General features: G+C 52.8%; 2 protein-coding genes across 2 annotated transcripts in view; one reads left to right on the forward strand and one right to left on the reverse strand.

The window, feature by feature from the left end:
• The first annotated feature begins 845 nt into the window (after nucleotides 1-845).
• Nucleotides 846-10893, forward strand: ZHX3 (zinc fingers and homeoboxes 3). The gene is made up of 2 exons (XM_074157171.1): nucleotides 846-3661; nucleotides 5083-10893. Exons 1-2 carry the CDS (start codon nucleotides 880-882, stop codon nucleotides 5091-5093), a joined length of 2793 nt encoding a protein of 930 aa, XP_074013272.1. The 5' UTR covers nucleotides 846-879; the 3' UTR covers nucleotides 5094-10893.
• Nucleotides 10894-11429: 536 nt separating this feature from the next.
• PLCG1 (phospholipase C gamma 1) overlaps nucleotides 11430-17865 on the reverse strand; it is a 46748-nt gene continuing 40312 nt past the window's right edge. Inside the window, exons 25-32 of the mRNA XM_074157688.1 lie at nucleotides 17523-17619; nucleotides 16840-17064; nucleotides 15850-15998; nucleotides 13896-14010; nucleotides 13574-13735; nucleotides 13176-13264; nucleotides 12414-12601; nucleotides 11430-12077 (exon numbers count right to left, since the gene is read on the reverse strand). Coding sequence (XP_074013789.1) covers nucleotides 12035-12077; nucleotides 12414-12601; nucleotides 13176-13264; nucleotides 13574-13735; nucleotides 13896-14010; nucleotides 15850-15998; nucleotides 16840-17064; nucleotides 17523-17619 — 1068 coding nt within the window. The 3' untranslated portion in view covers nucleotides 11430-12034. The remainder of the gene's footprint in view (nucleotides 12078-12413; nucleotides 12602-13175; nucleotides 13265-13573; nucleotides 13736-13895; nucleotides 14011-15849; nucleotides 15999-16839; nucleotides 17065-17522; nucleotides 17620-17865) is intronic.

Raw genomic sequence — 17865 nt, forward strand, 5'->3', positions numbered from 1 at the left:
CTTGCGTTTTGGGGCCTTAGGTTCTCTTGCAGCTCCAGCCAAAGACTCAACAGATGCTGTTAAATCAGTAACGAACTGTGCATGGGGCAGGGAGGGAATCTCACAAATGCTTTGTGGGATTGCAGAGTGAGGAGGGCTAAAATATGTGGTCCTGGCTGCAGCCTCCTTGCTCCCTGCAGCAGAGCTCCAGGCGTCTCTGCAGGCAGAGGCCCTTGGCACAGTGCTTTGAGCTGGCGAGAAACTTCCCGGCAGGATGGCTGGAAAATGCTAAATTTGAAGAAATCGAAACGTTCTGTGGGGAACGTGTTGATTTTTCTTCAGGTTTTTCTGATGGAAAGCGGGTGGTTTTCCCAGGGTGACCCTGCCCTGGTGTTGCCTCCTGCGTGCCACTGAGCTGGGAGCCCGGGCACTCAGGGAGCCCAGGCACTGCTCTCCCCGCTGAAATACTGATGATGGGTCTTGGGCAGGGTGAGGGGAAATTTTGGTGGTTTTCCTCCTCAAATGAGAATTTGATGTGAGCTGTAAAAGAGGCATGTTTTTGTGTTTGTTTTTAAACAGATAATTCACAGGTTATATGTGTAAAAATCCAGGGTCAAGTTAAATTTTTCCAGCGAAACAGCCTGAAAATGATATATCGAGTGAAAAAGTTAAATAGCAGGACAGTTGTGCTTTGTCTAATGTCAAGGGAACTAACCCCTCCTCCCTCTCCTTGTCCTCAGGTTCAGTGGCAAATATGAACATTTGTCAACATTCAACAACAACTTCTTGGGACATCATGAATTTGCTGGAATCTAGACCACAGAGCACTTGCAGTAGCGCTTTTTAAATTTTAATTTCCTTTAAGTGAAAGAAAAATAATCACCTGGATCAATTGTAGTGATGGCTAGCAAAAGAAAATCCACAACTCCCTGCATGATACCAGTAAAAACACTGGTGCTTCAGGAGACTGAACTGGACACTGCAGAAGATGATCGGGAAGGAACCCAACAAGATGCTCCTGCAGAAGGGCCAGCCGCTAGTGATGCTGCTGCCAGTAACAGTAATAATGGAGCTTTGTCTAACGGGCACCGCGGTATTGCTGATAGTGACACTTATATCTGCAAGTCTTGTGACTTTGGATCTCAAGACCTTCAGCACTTCTTTGGGCACTTGGACTCTGAGCACTTAGACTTTAGCAAAGACCCTGCATTTGCGTGTGTGGGCTGCAGCTTTCTGGCAAATAGCCACGAAGGGCTCTCGCACCACAATGCAGAGTTGCACGCTGGCGAAACGAGCTTCATCTGGAGGGTGGTTAAGCAGGACAATCGTACGACTGTGGAGCAAAGTCTCTGTGAGGCTGCCAGCAGCCATGACCTTCCGGCAGAGGTCCCTGAAGAAGGGGTGGATGGCCAGTCTGAAATTATCATTACCAAAACCCCCATCATGAAGATAATGAAAGGTAAACCAGAGGCCAAAAAAATCCACACGCTGAAGGAGAACGTGTCAAGTCAGCTGGGCAGTGAGTCGGAGGTGAAGGATGGAGAGCATTCATTCCCAAATGGGTCCGTGCCGGTCAGCCAGCCCACTGCAAGTTCCACAAAATCATCTCATATAGTGAATGGCTCCATCATAGGAAATGTGCCTGTTCTGCAGGCAGGCGTTGCACAACTTGTGTCATTGCAGCAGCAACCCCCGTTGCATCAGCAGCTACCTACGTCCAAGTCCCTTCCCAAGGTGATGATCCCACTGAGTAGCATTCCAACGTACAATGCTGCCATGGACTCCAACAGCTTCCTCAAAAACTCTTTCCACAAGTTCCCCTACCCCACCAAAGCCGAGCTCTGCTACTTGACCGTGGTGACAAAGTACCCAGAAGAGCAGCTGAAGATCTGGTTCACTGCCCAGAGGTTGAAGCAGGGCATCAGCTGGTCACCGGAGGAGATAGAAGATGCCAGGAAGAAGATGTTCAACACTGTTATTCAGTCTGTGCCACAACCCACCATTACAGTCTTGAACACGCCGCTGGTTGCGAATCCCAGCAGCGTCCCCCATCTTATTCAGGCGACTTTACCAGGCCATGTGGTGGGGCAGCCGGAGGGGACAGGGGGGCTGCTGGTCACACAGCCCATCATGGCAAACGGGTTGAAGGGCACCAACTCCTCCTTCACCTTGGCAGTGACTTCTGTCCCCAAGCCGCAGCCGGCGGCACAACACAGCACGGTAAGCTCCAGCACCGCGTCAGGGGTGAAGGTGGTCAACAGCGGCCAGTCGCTGCTCACCGCCTGCCCGGCCATCTCCTCGCAGACCTTCCTGGATCCCAACGTCTACAAAAACAAGAAGTCCCATGAGCAGCTCTCGGCCTTGAAAGGTAGCTTCTGCAGAAACCAGTTCCCTGGCCAGGCTGAAGTCGAGCGGCTGGCAAAAATCACGGGCCTTTCCACCAAGGAGATCCGAAAATGGTTCAGTGATAGGAGGTACCACTACAGGAACGTGCGAGGCGGCCGGGCCGTCTTCCCTGGAGACAGTGCTCTGGATTCCCTGCCCGAAATGTCCTTCGACGTCTCCCCAAGAGGAGCCGAGCTGAGCCCGGCGGCGACGGCAGCAGCCGGGCCGGCCCCTCACCACCCACCACGGCGGCAGTCATGGCACCAGGCACCCGACTTCACGCCCACCAAGTACAAAGAGCGGGCACCGGAGCAGCTGAAGGCCCTGGAGAGCAGTTTTGCCCAAAATCCCCTTCCTGCGGAGGAAGAGGTGAACCGCCTGAGGGGGGAGACAAAGATGACGCGGAGGGAGATTGATAGCTGGTTCTCAGAGAGGAGGAAGAAGAAGGTGGCGGAGGAGAATAAGAAAGTGGAGGAGGTGGTTCGGCAGGAGGAGGAGGCGGCAGAAAATGGTGGCGGGGAAGGGGAAGACTCCTCGGATGAGCTGAGGGCTGCAGGCGAGGCTGAGGGCTCAGTCGACGCCTCTGGCAACAACCTGAACTCGGTGGAGCGGAAAGTCAGTCCCATCAAAATCAACCTGAAAAACCTCCGAGTGACCGAGTCCAACGGCAAAACCGAGTTACCGGCGGCTGGTGCAACAGAGAAAGGGGATGGCAGCTCCAGCCGGCCGCCCACCCCTCCCAAAACCAAACTGAACTTTAAAAAAACAGCCCAGCAGCGGCATCTGCTGAAGCAAATGTTTGTGCAGACCCAGCGGCCCACCAACCAGGAGTACGATGCCATTGTTTCCCAGACGGGCCTGCCGCGGGCTGAGGTCATTCGCTGGTTTGGGGACAGCCGGTATGGCTTCAAGAACGGACAGCTGAAGTGGTATGAGAACTACCGGCGGGGGGTTTTCCCCCCGGGGCTGGTGGAGGTGAGTCCTGCCGGCCGGGAAGTGCTGGAGGACTACTACGAGAAGCACAAGGGCCTGCGGGAGGAGGACGTGCCTGGCCTCTGCGAGCGCTCCCACCTCAGCGCCCAGCAGCTCAAAGTGTGGTTTGCAGTGAAGGCAGAGGAGGAGAGCAGGGCAGCCGTCCCCGAGGAGCCCTGCGCCGGCCAGGCGACATCAAGCCGGAAAGGGCTGTGCGAGGCCAGCTCGGAGGTGTCGGAGAGCAGCGAGTCCTGGGAGCCGGGTGGCCAGGAAGGCAGCGCTGGGACCCCCGATGCCCCCGGCCCCCCACCCACCGCACGGCTCGGTAAGGTCCCCATGGGATCATGGGGCACCATGTGGGAAACTGAGGATTCAGGGAAGGATTTAGTGTCCGATCGTGCTGTTTGGGGTTTTACAGAGGAAGAGTGGGGTCAGGGAAGGAGGGTGAGGAGAGTCTGGCGAGGTGCCGTCAGGGCCACTGCCTGCGTGCCCCTGCCTGCCTTGGTCACTGGATGCTGGCTCCACTCTGAAGCCAAGTCCTGGCTTTATTTTAAGCCTATTAAAACGAGCAGGAATGTCCAGTCCCTTTACCTGCCCTGCGGGAAGGTGGCCCTTGGGTTTATTTGTGAAGGGGATGGGTATTTGGGAAGGAAGGGGCCTGGCTGGGGTGTTCCATGCCATGGCTCCTTCCATGCCTCCCCATGGCCTTGGGCAGCAGATGTAACCCCAGCCTGCCTGTGCCAGCAAGAGCCTCCTCCCATCCCTCTCCTGTTGCTGGCTCTCCAGATGTGAGCATCCTTCTTTGGCGCTGGGCAAGGCTTGGGTGGTGAAGATGGAGGCTGCAAGGACATGGAGGGCTGGTGTGTTTACAGCTGCTGGCCCTCTCCCTCATCCAGGACTTGCTTTTGAAAGGCATGTGTGTGTGCACGTGCCTGTGGAGGAGAGGAGAGGTGGTTTCCAAGCCCTCCGTGGGTTCTTTAGAAGTGCAGCTGGGGCATGTTTCCTCCCTGGCCGGGTTCCCACCAGATGGAGATGGCCGAGCGCTCGCCCTGTCCCACTGCAGGCTGCACAGCCCCTCGCCTGCTCCACGCACGCAGCCCCTTGCTGGTGTGCTGAGCAGCCAGGATCTTCTACAGCTCCCACTGCCTTGCTTTGGAGCATCCCACGCAACCTTTGCTATGGCTGCAGGCTTTAAAAAAAAATCACAAAAATGAACTAAAATTCGTTGCTTCCCTCCCCTGTCTAACGCAGAGGAGATGGAGTGTGGATTTGAATGGGGCTGCCCCATCTGCCTGGCTGGGGGACGGCTGCGGCCGCAGGAGCAGGATGGGGAGGCATTGCAGCAGGAGCGGTTTGGGGAAGGGTGGTGGGCCAGCTTTGGTGCCCATGACAGGGTGCTGGCAGTGTTCCTGCTAGCATCCTCCGAGCATGACTTTATGCCACCCAGAGCAAGGCAGTTGCGTCACCCCTCATGGCACAAAGGCAGAAGGTGCTTAGCAAAGGTGCACGGCTTTGGACCACTGCCGGGTCCATCCCTCCTTAGCCTTGCCGCTGGTCAGAGCCCAGCTCTGCTCCCACGAGGATTTTGGGCTTCCTGGCCCCTCTGAATGGGGCTGGCTTTTCTCTGTAGCTGGCTCCATCAGGGTTCTTGATTTTGCCCATCCTGAGGCTCTCCTGCCAACTCCACCTGGGTTGCAGGCCCCTATGGCAAGCTGGAGCATCTCTGACATTTCTGTTCTTTTTCAGAAACAGACTGAACTCAAACCATCAGCCCTGGAGGATCCACTCTTACACTTGAGAAGAAATTTTTGGTCTTTAAGAAACCCATGGGCCGGCCTGATCCAAACCTCAGGAGCAGGATGTGGTGATGAAGCACTGCCATAAATGAGACCTTTGAGCACAGCGCACGAGAGAGCACGTGTGCAAAAACTGGGCACCTAGTGCCGAGCTCTCAGTGGCCCAGCCGAAGGAGATGGCTGAGAGCTGGTGGAGGCGGGGGCTCAGCTCGCACCCAGGAAAGAGGATGCTCCTGTTTGCTTTCCAGTGGACAGACTTTCCGATTTCATATTCATATACCAATGCCTACAGCTGCCTATACAAGCATAACTAAATCTCAGACATTGTGTAAACAAGGTCATTGCTTAGATATGGACTATCATGGCACAATACTTCTTTTTTCTTTTTTTTTTTTCATCTGTCCGTTAAGGTGTTTGTTCTCTAAAGGTTGGCATGGCTGCATATATCCTCTCTGCCCTTTCTTGTCCTTATGCCCTGGAAATCAAGGGCTTTGCAGGCACACGAGTGTGTGTTAGGAAAGGAAAGGTATCTGAGAAGAAAACTGCCAGTCTTGCATTAAAATCCAGTGGGAGTTGGGTGAGATTTTTCATCCCTACAGATGAGGTTAGATTTAGCATTGCACACTCTCCAATAAGTAGCAGGTTCCCAGATCCACACAACCCAGGAGATGGAGTTTGGTGTCATTTGTCCCTTGCTGGCTAGCATATTTTCTTTGCGCTCCTGGAGACTGACTGTAGCAGGCTATTAAATCTCCAAGTCTCCCTTTAATCACTGAGAAGTAGCACATAATAATTTTTCCATCCTGACCTGGAATCCTTTTCATTGTTCAGAGAGAACAAGCTGTTCGAGAACAAACGCAGAGAATGTGCGGCGTTGCTGTGAGCAGTTCAAGTCATTGTTGTCTCCAGGGGATCCGCGAGGCAGCAGCTCTTCTGCAATCAGGAAGTTTCCCTCTTGCAGCCCTACATGACAGATCCTCCTGCAGCAGCACTCGTAATTTCAAGTGTTTGCTCCAGTCTTTTTTTTTTTTTTTTGTCTTTTTCTTTTTTTTCCAGTCCATCTACAATAGTTCTGGTGAAACAGCAAAATAAATTTCCCAGTTAACCTTCCTGCTTCCCGGTACCTGTCCGTTTTTAACGTGCCCATCTTGTCCTGGATGGTTGCTGTGTGATGCAACTCCTTGAAGATTTTTTTAATATTCTTTTCTAATAGAAAACAAGGTCTAGAAGGGAAACTCTTGAGCTGAATAGTCCAGCCAAATGCTGTGTCAGACCATTCTGTCACAAACTAATCAAATCCCAGCTCAAAATTGGTTCCATGTCTTGCCTTCACTTTTGCTCTTGGAAGGCTATTCCAGAACTTCGCCGCCTTTGAATGGTTAGAAACTTTATTTAAATTTCTAGTTTGAATTAATTCGTGGCCGGTTCATTCCTGGTTTGTTTTGGAGCCAACATTGTCCTTTAACTTAAATAGTTTTTGGTGTTTATCCGCTGATGTATTTATGGAGAGTAGTCATAGCTCCTTATTTTTGCCAAGCTAACTCAGCCAGGCTTTTTCAGTAGAAGGTTTTTATTTAGTGAGAGCTTTTTAATGTGGGAGACTTTATTGTTGGTGGTAAATGATATTTATTAGAAGGGTGGGTAGCAAGCCCCAAAGGATCGGATCCAGAGATTTACAAAAAAATCTGGTTTAAAAACAAAAAAGCTCTTTCAGAACCTCTTCCAAAGATGGTGTCTGATTTCTACCTTTAATTGCCCTTAGCTTTTCCAATTCTTTCTTCCTCCCTTCTTTAAGAGGCCGCCTTGCTCAACTCCTAGGAGGGATTTTATCTTCTCAGTGCTTTGCAAGAGAGAGGAGGCTTCCTCTCACCTGGTGGTACGTGCCTACGTGGTAGGTGCCAGCCCCTGAGCTCGCAAAGCTCCCCTGGCAGACGGCATAACCCTTACGGCCAAGCGTGAGCATCTCTTTGGAAGGAGATGACCCGTACCCCAAAGAGAGCCAGGGCGACGCGCTCAGATGCGGACACCCGCACTGCAGCCATCCCTTAGCAGTCAGACGAACCCTCCCCAAAACGCTGTGGGCAGGGCTGGTGTCGACCCGCAGCACCCTGCTGACACCGGGATTCCTACATTGCTTTCTCTTTAGAAGCTCTATTGCCAGTCACGCCGTGGTTGGAGGCACAACCGGCAGCCAACCCTCAGCCGACCTCAGCCTTGTGCTGGCTCAGCATCCCTCCGGGATGAGCAGGGGCAGCCACACTACGAAGACAGCCGGAGCCCCAGGGGTTCACCCTCACAGGTGCAATCCTGCACATCCCAAAATGTCACAGGTGACCGGGGAAGCTGGGTGGTCCTAGAGCTGGAGGTGGCAGATCTGAGAGTCGTGTGGCCTGAGAGTGTAAGTGTATGTACAGTGTTACCTTCAGAGAACAAATACAGGTAGGTCATTTACTCTCTAGTGTCTATGTACATGCAGGTTTATTTAAGTACACATATATACAGTTCAGATATGCCATTGATTCTTTATTGCATTAAGATGTACATTGAAAATGTACACTTTTACTAACTACTTGCTATATAAATATGTTGGAAGTGTAGTTTGCCCGTTCAAGGTGATTTTCTGTGGGATTTTTGGTGTACACTTCAAGGCCTATGGCAAATCGAAAGAGTGATCCCCACTCCATCTACAGAAACGCTTAAGGACTATGAACCGGTCCCTTCGAACCATTTTTCCATGCGCTAGCTGAAATATTTTGCACTCGGATTGTATTTGGCCAGTTTTCCAGAAAAATTGAAAAGAGAAGTCTTGTGAGCTAAAGGGAAAATTTCCCGGTGTACACAGAAAAAACAGCCTTGAGGGTTGGAAGCTGCTGAGGTTTTTGAGCTTTGTCTCCATGCATTCATACAAGCACAGCAGGAGTTTTCTTTCTTTTGGGTCGGAGGAATTTTAAAAAGTGGTTCCATGCAGACTCCCCTCGGACGCGGTGACCGAGCTGGCAAGCCCCTTAGCATGGGGAGAGTAAGATTGAGAGACAAAAAATTCAAAAAGTAATCGAGTTCCCTTTCTAACTCCCACATTCCTTGTTATCTGCATTTTTTCTAGTTGATTTGAAATCTCCATGAAAGTATAAACTGAAGATTTTTGAGGGTTTAGCTCTGTGGTCCTTTGTTTCCCTATTGCGTTGTTTTTGAAGCTGAGGAGAAGCAGGTGCCATCTCCAAGTACACTCAGGTTTTGATGCAGGACATTAAAATATATTTGCATCTGAAACCAAAAGAAATAATTGAGAGGTGGTTTGACAGTCCCAGCAGCAGCTCTTCTGGTGTTAAGAGGAGGCATCGCCCCAGTTCTACACAGTGTGTGTGAATATTTATCACCATCTAATCAAAGATGACTATCTTGACTTGAAAGGAGGGGTGGAAGTTAGCAGTCGTGTAGCCAGCATCAGTAGGGAAGGGGAATAAATTCTTCACCTCCATCTGCTGTGTGTGAACTTGGGCTTGACAGCCACGGTAGTAACCATCATTTTTAATCCCTGTGAATCTTGTTACTTATGTCTCTGAGGCTTAGATTAAGGGCACAATCCAATTCCTTAATAACCCGAAGCCCTGATTTGTGCCGTACTTGGCTCGCTCATGTAAAGGGCTGCTGGTTCTCCTCGTGCAAGGAACAGTTACTTTATTCTTTATCAGCAGGCCCTGCTGTAAGATTTCTAGACTTGGCTCTGTGTTTCATTTGAGTAGCTCATTTTTCAGCTCTTCAATTAGCATCCTGGAAATCATTCTTTTTTTTAATTTTTTTTTTTAGCAGAACACTAAACAAACTATGACTTACAGGCTCCTGTTTCCACTTGCCTGAGAGCTGAGCGCCGCAGCCGTGGGGAGAGGAACAGGCGCAGGTGCTTTGATGCATGGCCTGCAGAGCTCCAGCCGCAGGTATTTAGTGCAGCTGCGTGTCCCCTCCCTGCCAGGGCCTTGCAATGGCCACCAGGAGAAGCCACCAGCAAAAGCGGTAGCTGCCAGCAGCTGTGGTAAGAAATCCCGTAGTTAGCCCACAGCTGAACACAGAACCTTAACCTGCCCGGGCGATGCTCACACAGAAGCTGGAGCTGCAAGAAACCTGCTCGGTTAATTTTTGTTAGGTGTCCCCTGTCTGTTCAGGAGGAAGAGGAGGATGTAGAAGGCTGGTTTTCCATTTAGGATTTCGGGTATTTTTTTTTTTTTTTTTTTTTCTATGAGAAGCAACAATTTTTGGTCACAGGAAGAAGTGTTGTATTCTGTCTTCCCTGCAACCCCTCTCTTAGAGACGTTACAGAGGCAGCCTCATCGGAAGGTGATGTTTGGAAGCTGGGTGGCTGGGAATCAGAAGAGAAAGATGATTTTCAGCACTTAGGCGCAATTAGAAAGTTTATCTGATGCTGTACCGTCCCATCAAGTTGATAGTATTTAAAATGCTTGTAAACTTCTCTCTCCTGTTGCCCGGATAATTTTGGCTTTGTACTTTTCAAATCCAATAGGTGGCCTGATGTGAGTCAGCTCACTGCACTACCCACTGTTGTAATTTCTCAGTTGATCACAAAATCAGCAGGGTAAGAGTAGGCAACACTACAAATGGAGGGAGGGGGAAAGGGGAGGATGAGACACTTGCAAGCTGTACCTTTTTTTTTTGGCAAGTTTAGTTTCTGCTGTATGTTTTACTGGCAGCGGTCCCTGCCGGGAATGCTGGATTGGTGTGGCAAAACTTTAAAGCAGAGCAAGGGAGCTCTGTTACCGAAGCAGTGATCTATTTTATTTGTTATTTTATTTTCTTGTTATTGCCTGTTCCAGTAAAGAGTGTTCTCTTGGCTGACGTTGGCCATATTTTGATGGCACAATTAAAGCCACTTTTTTTTTTTCCCTGTACTGATGGAGGGTGTTAGGACTCTTGCTTACTGGTGCTAGTGAAGGTTGGGCTAGGAATCCATGGCATAGAAAACTTCTTGCTAAAAATTGCACTTTCTCTCTGCCCCATCTGGCTCGTGGTGGTGTTATGGGTACGTGGCTGTGATTCCCCTTGCACATACTAACATTGCACTAAAAGAGAGACTTTGGGAACAGCGTGTTGATCACTTTGTTTCTCAGCAGACCACAAAGTCAGCCTAATGGGGGTCTCTTTTTTTTTTTGGTTTGTTGTTTTTTTTTTAATTATTGTTATTTAGAAATCATGCTGGTGCTGAATGACCTGGAATTTTTTTGCTTGGATTTATCCAAAGGAAAAATGTAATTGTAGCTGCAACGGGACCTTTCATAAGGGTGGCTGTGCAGCTAAAGGAGCAGAGTGAGGGCTCTGCTGTGTAAACCGTCTTTGTACCGGGGAGGTGTGGGGGGGTTCCAGTGGGGTTATTATTGTGTTGGTTTGTTTTTTTTTTTTGAAGACCACAATTTTAGATGGTCACCTTGGCAATCGTGTGAGACAGGAAATAGTTTTTACTTTTGGTAAAGGTTTTAAAGAGGGTGGGGGGGGGAAAGGTGAAGCTGCCTGTGATTGTGGGCTGTGGCTATTACTAGGGCTAGGGTAGCTTGTACCTGCTATGGACTTTACCTGCTCTTATTCTGAGGGCAAGAACTCCCTGTAGCAACAAATGCCACTTCTGAGAAGTGAACGGCAAGTTTCCCTTCCTTTTGTATATGTGGATGTGAGGGTGGGCGAGGGGAAGAGCTTGCTTGTACAGTTTGTTGAAATGAAACCAGACATTTTTGGTTGTTCCTAAATAAAGAGCGTTAAAAAAAAAAAAAAAAAAAAAAAAAGATATGCTGGTGAGTGGGCTGGTGATTGCACTCGGGATCAGGGGAAGCCCATGGGGTGCGGTGATGCCCAGGGGATGCCCTGTGCTGGGGGGGGGGGGCTGCCCCATGCAGGGAGGTGTCTGTCTGGGAGCGGGAATGCTCAGTCGCAACCCTCCCACTTGTTTTAAAATCACAGCAACTTACCCGCGGGGTAAGGCCGTGAGTGAGTGACCCAGCAGTGACACCTCCGTCCTCAGAGCCCTGCTGGAGTCACCCCTCGTCCCAGTCTGGATGAGGAAAGCATGGAAGCATGGTCAGCTCTAGCACAAACCCTTGTTTAAACCCTTTTGCGTGAACAACATTAAACCTGGGCCTGCTCCTGGATATTTTTTCCCCCAGTAGCTGCAAACTCCCTAAAAATGCTGGAGGAAGGAGGGAGCAGCGCTGCACCCCAGCTCCTTCATGCATCTGCGGGGGTGGGAGGGGGGGAAGAACAACAAACTGCCAGACACCCAAACCCAAGCCACCACGTGTGTAATACTGACACTTTTATTGTCGTTTAAAGCTAGAGCGGCCTTGTAAACGTCGAGTTTCACTACTGGACCCATAGGCAGTGGCTATACAGGTAGGTAGATGCAATGCCGCCGGGGCAGAGAGAGGTGCTGCCGTGGTCGCTTAAGTTCCTCCCCCCCCCCAGCAGTGCACTGGGAACGGGTACAGTGAAGGATGGCTGCCAAGGGGCTCCGGCAGCGGGAATCTCCGGGAATACAGGCACAGCAACGACGGCAGAGGGCTGGTTGGGGGGTTATTTTGGGTCTCTTTCCTTGCTATTACAGAGAGTTCCATCTCTCAGCTCGGCGGCTGACAGGCTGCACGCACCGACGCGCTTCCTTAAGGGCTTGGTGGAGAAGGTTGGTGGGGGGTTGGGGTTGGTTGTTGTTTTTTTTTCCCCAATATTGGTTTTTTGTTTTGTTGTTTTTTTTTTTTTTTTAGTTCTCCACTGGAACACACTTCAGCGGAGAAACTGGAAAAGCTGCCTGAAAGTAGGCCATAGCAGTGCCGTTTCCATAGAAACCAGTTCACAGCGTGCCGTGAGATTCACAAGCACTTGGAGGTGCTTTCGCCCGCCGAGATGGGCTACAGCCGGTTGTCCCCGTTGACCCGGGTCCTCCGCAGTACCCTGCAAGGGGACACAGAGAGGGGGGGACACACAGCTCAGGATGGATCAAGGGCAATGCTCGGGTGTCAAAAGCCACCCCCCCCGGGAGAAAAGCGGGGGCTCAGCGGGTCCCCCCCGTGCTGGGGGAAAGTGCCACCTTACTCCCATGCACCCCAAAGCAGCGACTCCCCCAAGGACTGGCACAACTTTGATGCTGAAATTTAGGGTTTCCACGGGGCAAACGAGGCTGCAGCTCAGCTCTGGGTTAGTTGGGGACTGCATTTATCAGCCTGCACCAGGGAGACTAAATGCTAGGGGCGGTTCATGCTGGGAAGACCTGAAGGAGCACTGCCATACCTTCGCTCCCGGCTCTCAAAGTGGTCAGCGAGCTGCTCCTGTGACACTCGGAAATCCTCAAAGGGCTGCTGGTACCGCGACTCGAAGGATCCCTCCCTGCCTCTGCTCGCCAGCAGCTGATTGGAAGCATCCCCTGCTCGTTCCCGTAGGGCTGAGGCACTGAAGAGGTTTATTTCACCGTTCTCCTGCTTAGATTAGGAAAAAAAAAAAAAATATATATATATATTTTAAAGGGCTTGGGATTTCAAAGTATGTCTCGCAGTAAAGGCCGTCCTGCTGCAGGGACCTGCTGCCATGCAGGGTGTGTGGGTCTCGGGGGGGTCTGGGGGTTTGCAATGTGCAGCTGCTCTGTCTTGAACAAACATCGCTGGCTCCCTCCAACATCATTTTAAATGAAGAAATAAAAGAAACATCTGTCTCTGAAAGAGCTCTGCCCTCCGCTTATGCCAATGCGGATGGCCTCAGGCCAGCTGGGCTCCGTGAGGCTGAGCTGTAACTTCCCTGGAGCACAGATGGGAACTAGGATGGAGCAAATCTATCTCCCCCAGCTCTTGCTGAAGGAATATCCAGGCGAGTCCAACGCAGCCCAGGCAGGACCCTGCCTGGAACGCCCCGGATCACTGCAGGAGGCCAGCCCAGGGCTTGTTGTCCTGCCAGCACCAGAATCTCAGCCATCCCGCAGGCACTCAGGGCAGGCAAAGCTGAGCGTCACAGAGCCATGCCACTGCAGGGACAAGCAGAGCAGGACACTCCTGTCCTTACCTTGCTAGGGAAAATGTCTATCTTGACCAGCAAGGAAGCGAGCTCCAGGTTCTCGCTGTAGTTGTTCTTCAGGGGTACAGCTCGGAAACCTACAGCAGAGACAGCACCGGCGTCACTTGCAGCACAGGCACGTGTCAGTCCCCTGGCACAGAACTCAAGGGGGTCTTCTCCACCCACCCCCCAGCTCCCCTCAAGTGGCAATTGGCCCCAAGGGATGTTAGCAAATGGCTTCTCGCTTCCTTGACCTGGTTGGGCATGGGGACAGAAGGGACTGAGCCAGCCAGGGGACTGACAGCATCCTCCCATGAAGCTCAGCATCTCCCTGGCTAACGATGCAATTAGCAAACTGGTGAGGACCACTGTAACACCCCCTCCTCCCTGCTCCCCAAGCACTTTACCTGTCTTCAAGCCTTTCACCAGGAAGGTGGCCTGAGCCAGGAAGTTCTCGTCGCTGAACATGTCCTCCTCATACACCACGAAGCGGAGGAAGGCAAAGTCGGGGTTGCTGACCTGAAAGTGGAACTGCTTCGGGGTCCAGAGAGGGTTCAGGCCGTTATCCGCTAATGAGAAAACACTGGTGTCAATGGGCAGCCCCCGCTGAGCCCCATGTGTGTCCCCGCCCACTGCCCACCAGGGGCGATGCTGAGCTTGGGGGCTTTGCCCATGGCTCACACCGTGGTCAGGAGTGGTGGTGTGTCCCTCTCCCTTCCCTTTGCTCACCCACGATCTCCGTTTTCTGCTTGGCATTGTCATACTCAGCCCCGGACACCTCCACCTCCACGAAAGGACAAACGATTCCCCTTCCATTTTTGGGAAGGTGCCGGGCCCCCAGGACCTGGACAGAGAGCAGGAGAGACTTGGTAAGAGATGGGAGCAAAGGGAAAAAAAAAAAAACCAAACTTGTTTGCATAGCAAGATGGTGTGGGTTTTTTTCCAAATAAATCACCCTGGCTCTGCTAATTGGAGAGAGAAGAGACACTGACAGGCAGCCCAGCCCAGCCTGCCTCTCACAGAAAAACAGCTCCCACCCCTGGAAGCTGCTATGGTATTACCAATCACCAATTTGATGTGTAAGCCCTAAAAAAAAAAAAAGGGAGCTGAACCGCCCCAGGTTCCTTTCTGCCGCTTACACAGCCAGGCTGGGACCACAGCATCCCTCCTCCAGCCGAGCCGCCTTCCCCTGCCTGCAGAGCTACGCTGGACACCCCCTTCTCTGACGGAGCTTCTCGGCCCTCCTGCCTTGCCTTGAGGACGAAAAGGAGCTGCTCTGCCTCCTGCTCGTGGCACAGTCTGTGCTCAACTCAAATGACAACCTGCTTCCTTGCCGGAGAAAGAAATCCCAGTTCCCTCTTGCCAGCGGCCATATGTCGCTCCAGCGTGCTGTCGGCACGCTGCTCCTGCCGGGGAAGGACGCGCTGCCAACGCTGGATCACGTGCTTTGAGTCACGCTGGGCTTGAGACGGCTTCTCCATCCGTGAAAGCTGGCTTTGGTGGGGACATCAGGCAGTTTTGCCAGAGGACAAAAGGCTGAGCCCGTCTCTTAAAGGAGACGGTGACAGGCTACAGCACGGTGACTCTTGAGACCTGGTGGTTGCAGCTGCATTCCGGGATGCAGGAAGAGTTTGGAAAATAGATGGTGCAGGGAAACAGTGCCAGGGATTTTTAGGGAGACAGTGGATACGGGGACACTGGTGCAGATGGGACTTGATGGGATGTCCTCATTGTGGCTCTCTTAGGTGGGATCACTCCGAAACAGAGGTGGCCCCAGAGGAGCTGCACTTTGTGCATGTTGCCAGAAACCTGTGAAGGCAGGATCTCCGCTGCCTCCTCCCCGAGGTCTGCTTGAGCTGAAGGGACTTGCAAAGGAGATGCTGACCCACAGCTTGGCTCCGAGACCACTAGGGACACCTGCACAGGCTCGTGGGACACCCGCTGACAACATGAGAACCATCTGGTTTGGCATAGCCACAACCTTCCCATCCCTCTGGAGCTTTGTCTGGCGAGCTGTCCCACACCGCTGCAGAACCTCTGCTGTGCGGCTCCGTGAGGTGACATGGGGTCAGTCCAGCCCCAGTCCCACCATCCAGGAAGAAAAAGTTTCAGTGGGCATCCACAGTCCATCCTCCAGAACCCCCCACCAGCAGCCCCCCTCTCCTCTTATCATCACCAGCCGTGCCACACAGAAATGGGCTGAAAAGTCCACTCCAACCTCAAGCGTCTTCCCGAGAGGGGCCATGGAAACATGGAGCCCAGAGCAACTGAGTGACAAGGAGGGGACAAGGCAGAGGTCTTGTGTTACCCCATTGGGAGCCACCCTGTGCTTGGGCAGTCCCAGCCAAGCCCTGGGAACAGGGATGCCACCTCCGTGGCTCATGGATGCCACCTGCTGGCACCGGGCCCTGGGCAGGAAGGGTCCCAGGGGAGCACCCAGGGATGCTCCTGCTACTCCAGGCACCTGGGGGGGTCGGTGGTGCTTCCCTCAGCAGCACCCACGGGTCTCCCCCCTCAGCAAGGGCTCCCAAAGCCTGTGTGTGGGACAGGGGCTGAGGGGTTTGGTGAGGAGCAGCTGCAGACAGAGGTCAGGAACCCGGAAAAAACATTAAATCACCCCAAGGTTGATATAACCACCTGGGTCCGACCCCATCTTCCTCCCACGCTGGGAGGAGGTACTGACCTCAATGGAGATGGAGAGCGGCTCAACGCCCCGCAGTGTGCTCTTGTCGAAGGGGTCGAAGATGTCATCCCGCATGTTGGTGGGCTGCAAGACGTAGCCACACTGGCCGTTGGACATGAACAAGGCCTGGTTCATCTGCATGGGCTTGTCTGGAGAGCACAGGCAGGAGATGGAGGGAGGAGACCCTGCGCCCTTTCCACAAGCCAGATCATTACTGGGGCCTCATGGGAAGACCTTTGCAAGGGGACCTGGCCCACCCCTTTGGCAATGCCTCGTGCGCCGTGGCCTCACTGCAGCCTGTGCATGTGCTGGGGCCACGGGGTGACTTTCTCATGCAGGATCTGCCCAACTACCGAACACTCCATGGGTCACCCCCTTGTTTTCCTCCCTCTCCTTTAAGCTTTCCTTGGGCTGGCTTCTAGTGTTTGCCAAACCCCCCTGCGAGATGCTTGAATTCACAAAAGGAATGAAAAAAGCAGCAGGAAAAAAGAGGCAGGTGATTTTCTGGTGGGTTAACGAGCTGAAGGGGTCACAGCAGGGTTTGGCAAGGGCCAGGGAAAGGGGAAGGGTGGGCTGCACGGCAGAAGCAGGGGTGGAAGCTCAGGAAAGCCGAGCAGAACAGCAAGATTGACTCAGACCCTGCAACCTGCTGGTGTCCCAGGGCTGGGGCTGCACCTTCCCCTTTGGTACCTCCCCTGACTGTCACCAGGGGCCTCAGGGGAACTCCCTCTTTCGTCTCCATTTCATCCTGTCCTTATGCCATCACAACCCCCTGGCTCAGCCCAGCTCCCTGGTCAATCCAACCCTCTGGAGCACATTTTCCCTGCGGCAACCACATGTCTGGATATGTACACCAGGTCTTGCTCGCTGCAGAGCCCCTCCTAGAGCCCCCATTTGCCAGGACTAGGCTAGCTGGGGTGCAGGCAGGTGGCTGGAGGAGGCACCAGTTGTGCCAGGAGCATGTCCACCCTCCCTGCCTGCTGCCCTCACCTGGGGTCTGGAAGTTGAGTGCTACCAGCTGGCTGCCGCAGATCCACATGGGCAGGGGGTCGTAGTTGGAGGAGTCGAGGCGCTGGCCCTTGGGGTAGATGCGGGAGAGCTGCAGGCGGTTGTACTGCAGGAACTTCTTGCCTTTGATCTTGTTGACGTACTTTTCCGCCTTGGTCTCAGGGAAGGAGGACATATCTCGGTAACAGGCCCTCTCTGTGCCGATCTCTGGGAGGAGACAGCACAGCGTGAGACAGGAGCACATTCCCTTTCCAGACATTTCAACCGCCCCAGGCCCCTTCCTAACACCATCCTCTCCTCCCTTGGCTCAGCCACCACCACGTTGTGCAGACCCTGCTCTGCCCCAGCAGGCGTTTGCCGGGTGCCCAACACCGATGGCTGAAAGCATCAAAACCACTCTCAGTGATGGGACACGATGCTCCTCAGCCCCACTCCCTCAGCAGCTGCTCTGGATGGTGACAGATCCCAGCAACAGAGGGATGAGGAAAGGACTTCCACCCTCCGGAGACGGACATTTCCAAAGCTCCAATGTAAACTGGTTCCAACTTGTTTTGGACACCAGCCCTCTGCTGAGATTTAGCCAAAGCAACTCCTCGGGGCACACCGTGGGGTCTGTAACACCATGGTGACTGCCTGTGGTAGCCACCAGACCAGCAGATGCTCACTCTCTTCATCAAAGGGCACAGGTCGGCAATAGACCACCAGCTCTGAAAGCTCCAGGGCAATCTTCTTCCTCCTCTCCATCATCTTCCCTTCAGAGAGCTGCCAAGAGAGGGAGAGAGAGGTGTCAGGTCCAGCTGGGAGCAGCAGCGCTGGGTAACCCAGCTCACCAACTGGGGTCAACGGCAGTGCCGGCCTGGTGGGGCCACTCCTGCCCATGCTGTGGAAACCAGTAGTAGGTCTGTTGGGTCTGCATGGGGGGACACCACAAAAGTGCCCATGGGAAGGGTCTTTGGTGGGTCCTATCTCCTGCCTGGAGCAGGACTGGCACCGGTACCAGGGCAGCTG

The sequence above is a fragment of the Numenius arquata genome, chromosome 12 (assembly GCF_964106895.1).
Source record: "Numenius arquata chromosome 12, bNumArq3.hap1.1, whole genome shotgun sequence".
Classification (NCBI taxonomy): Eukaryota; Metazoa; Chordata; class Aves; order Charadriiformes; family Scolopacidae; genus Numenius; species Numenius arquata.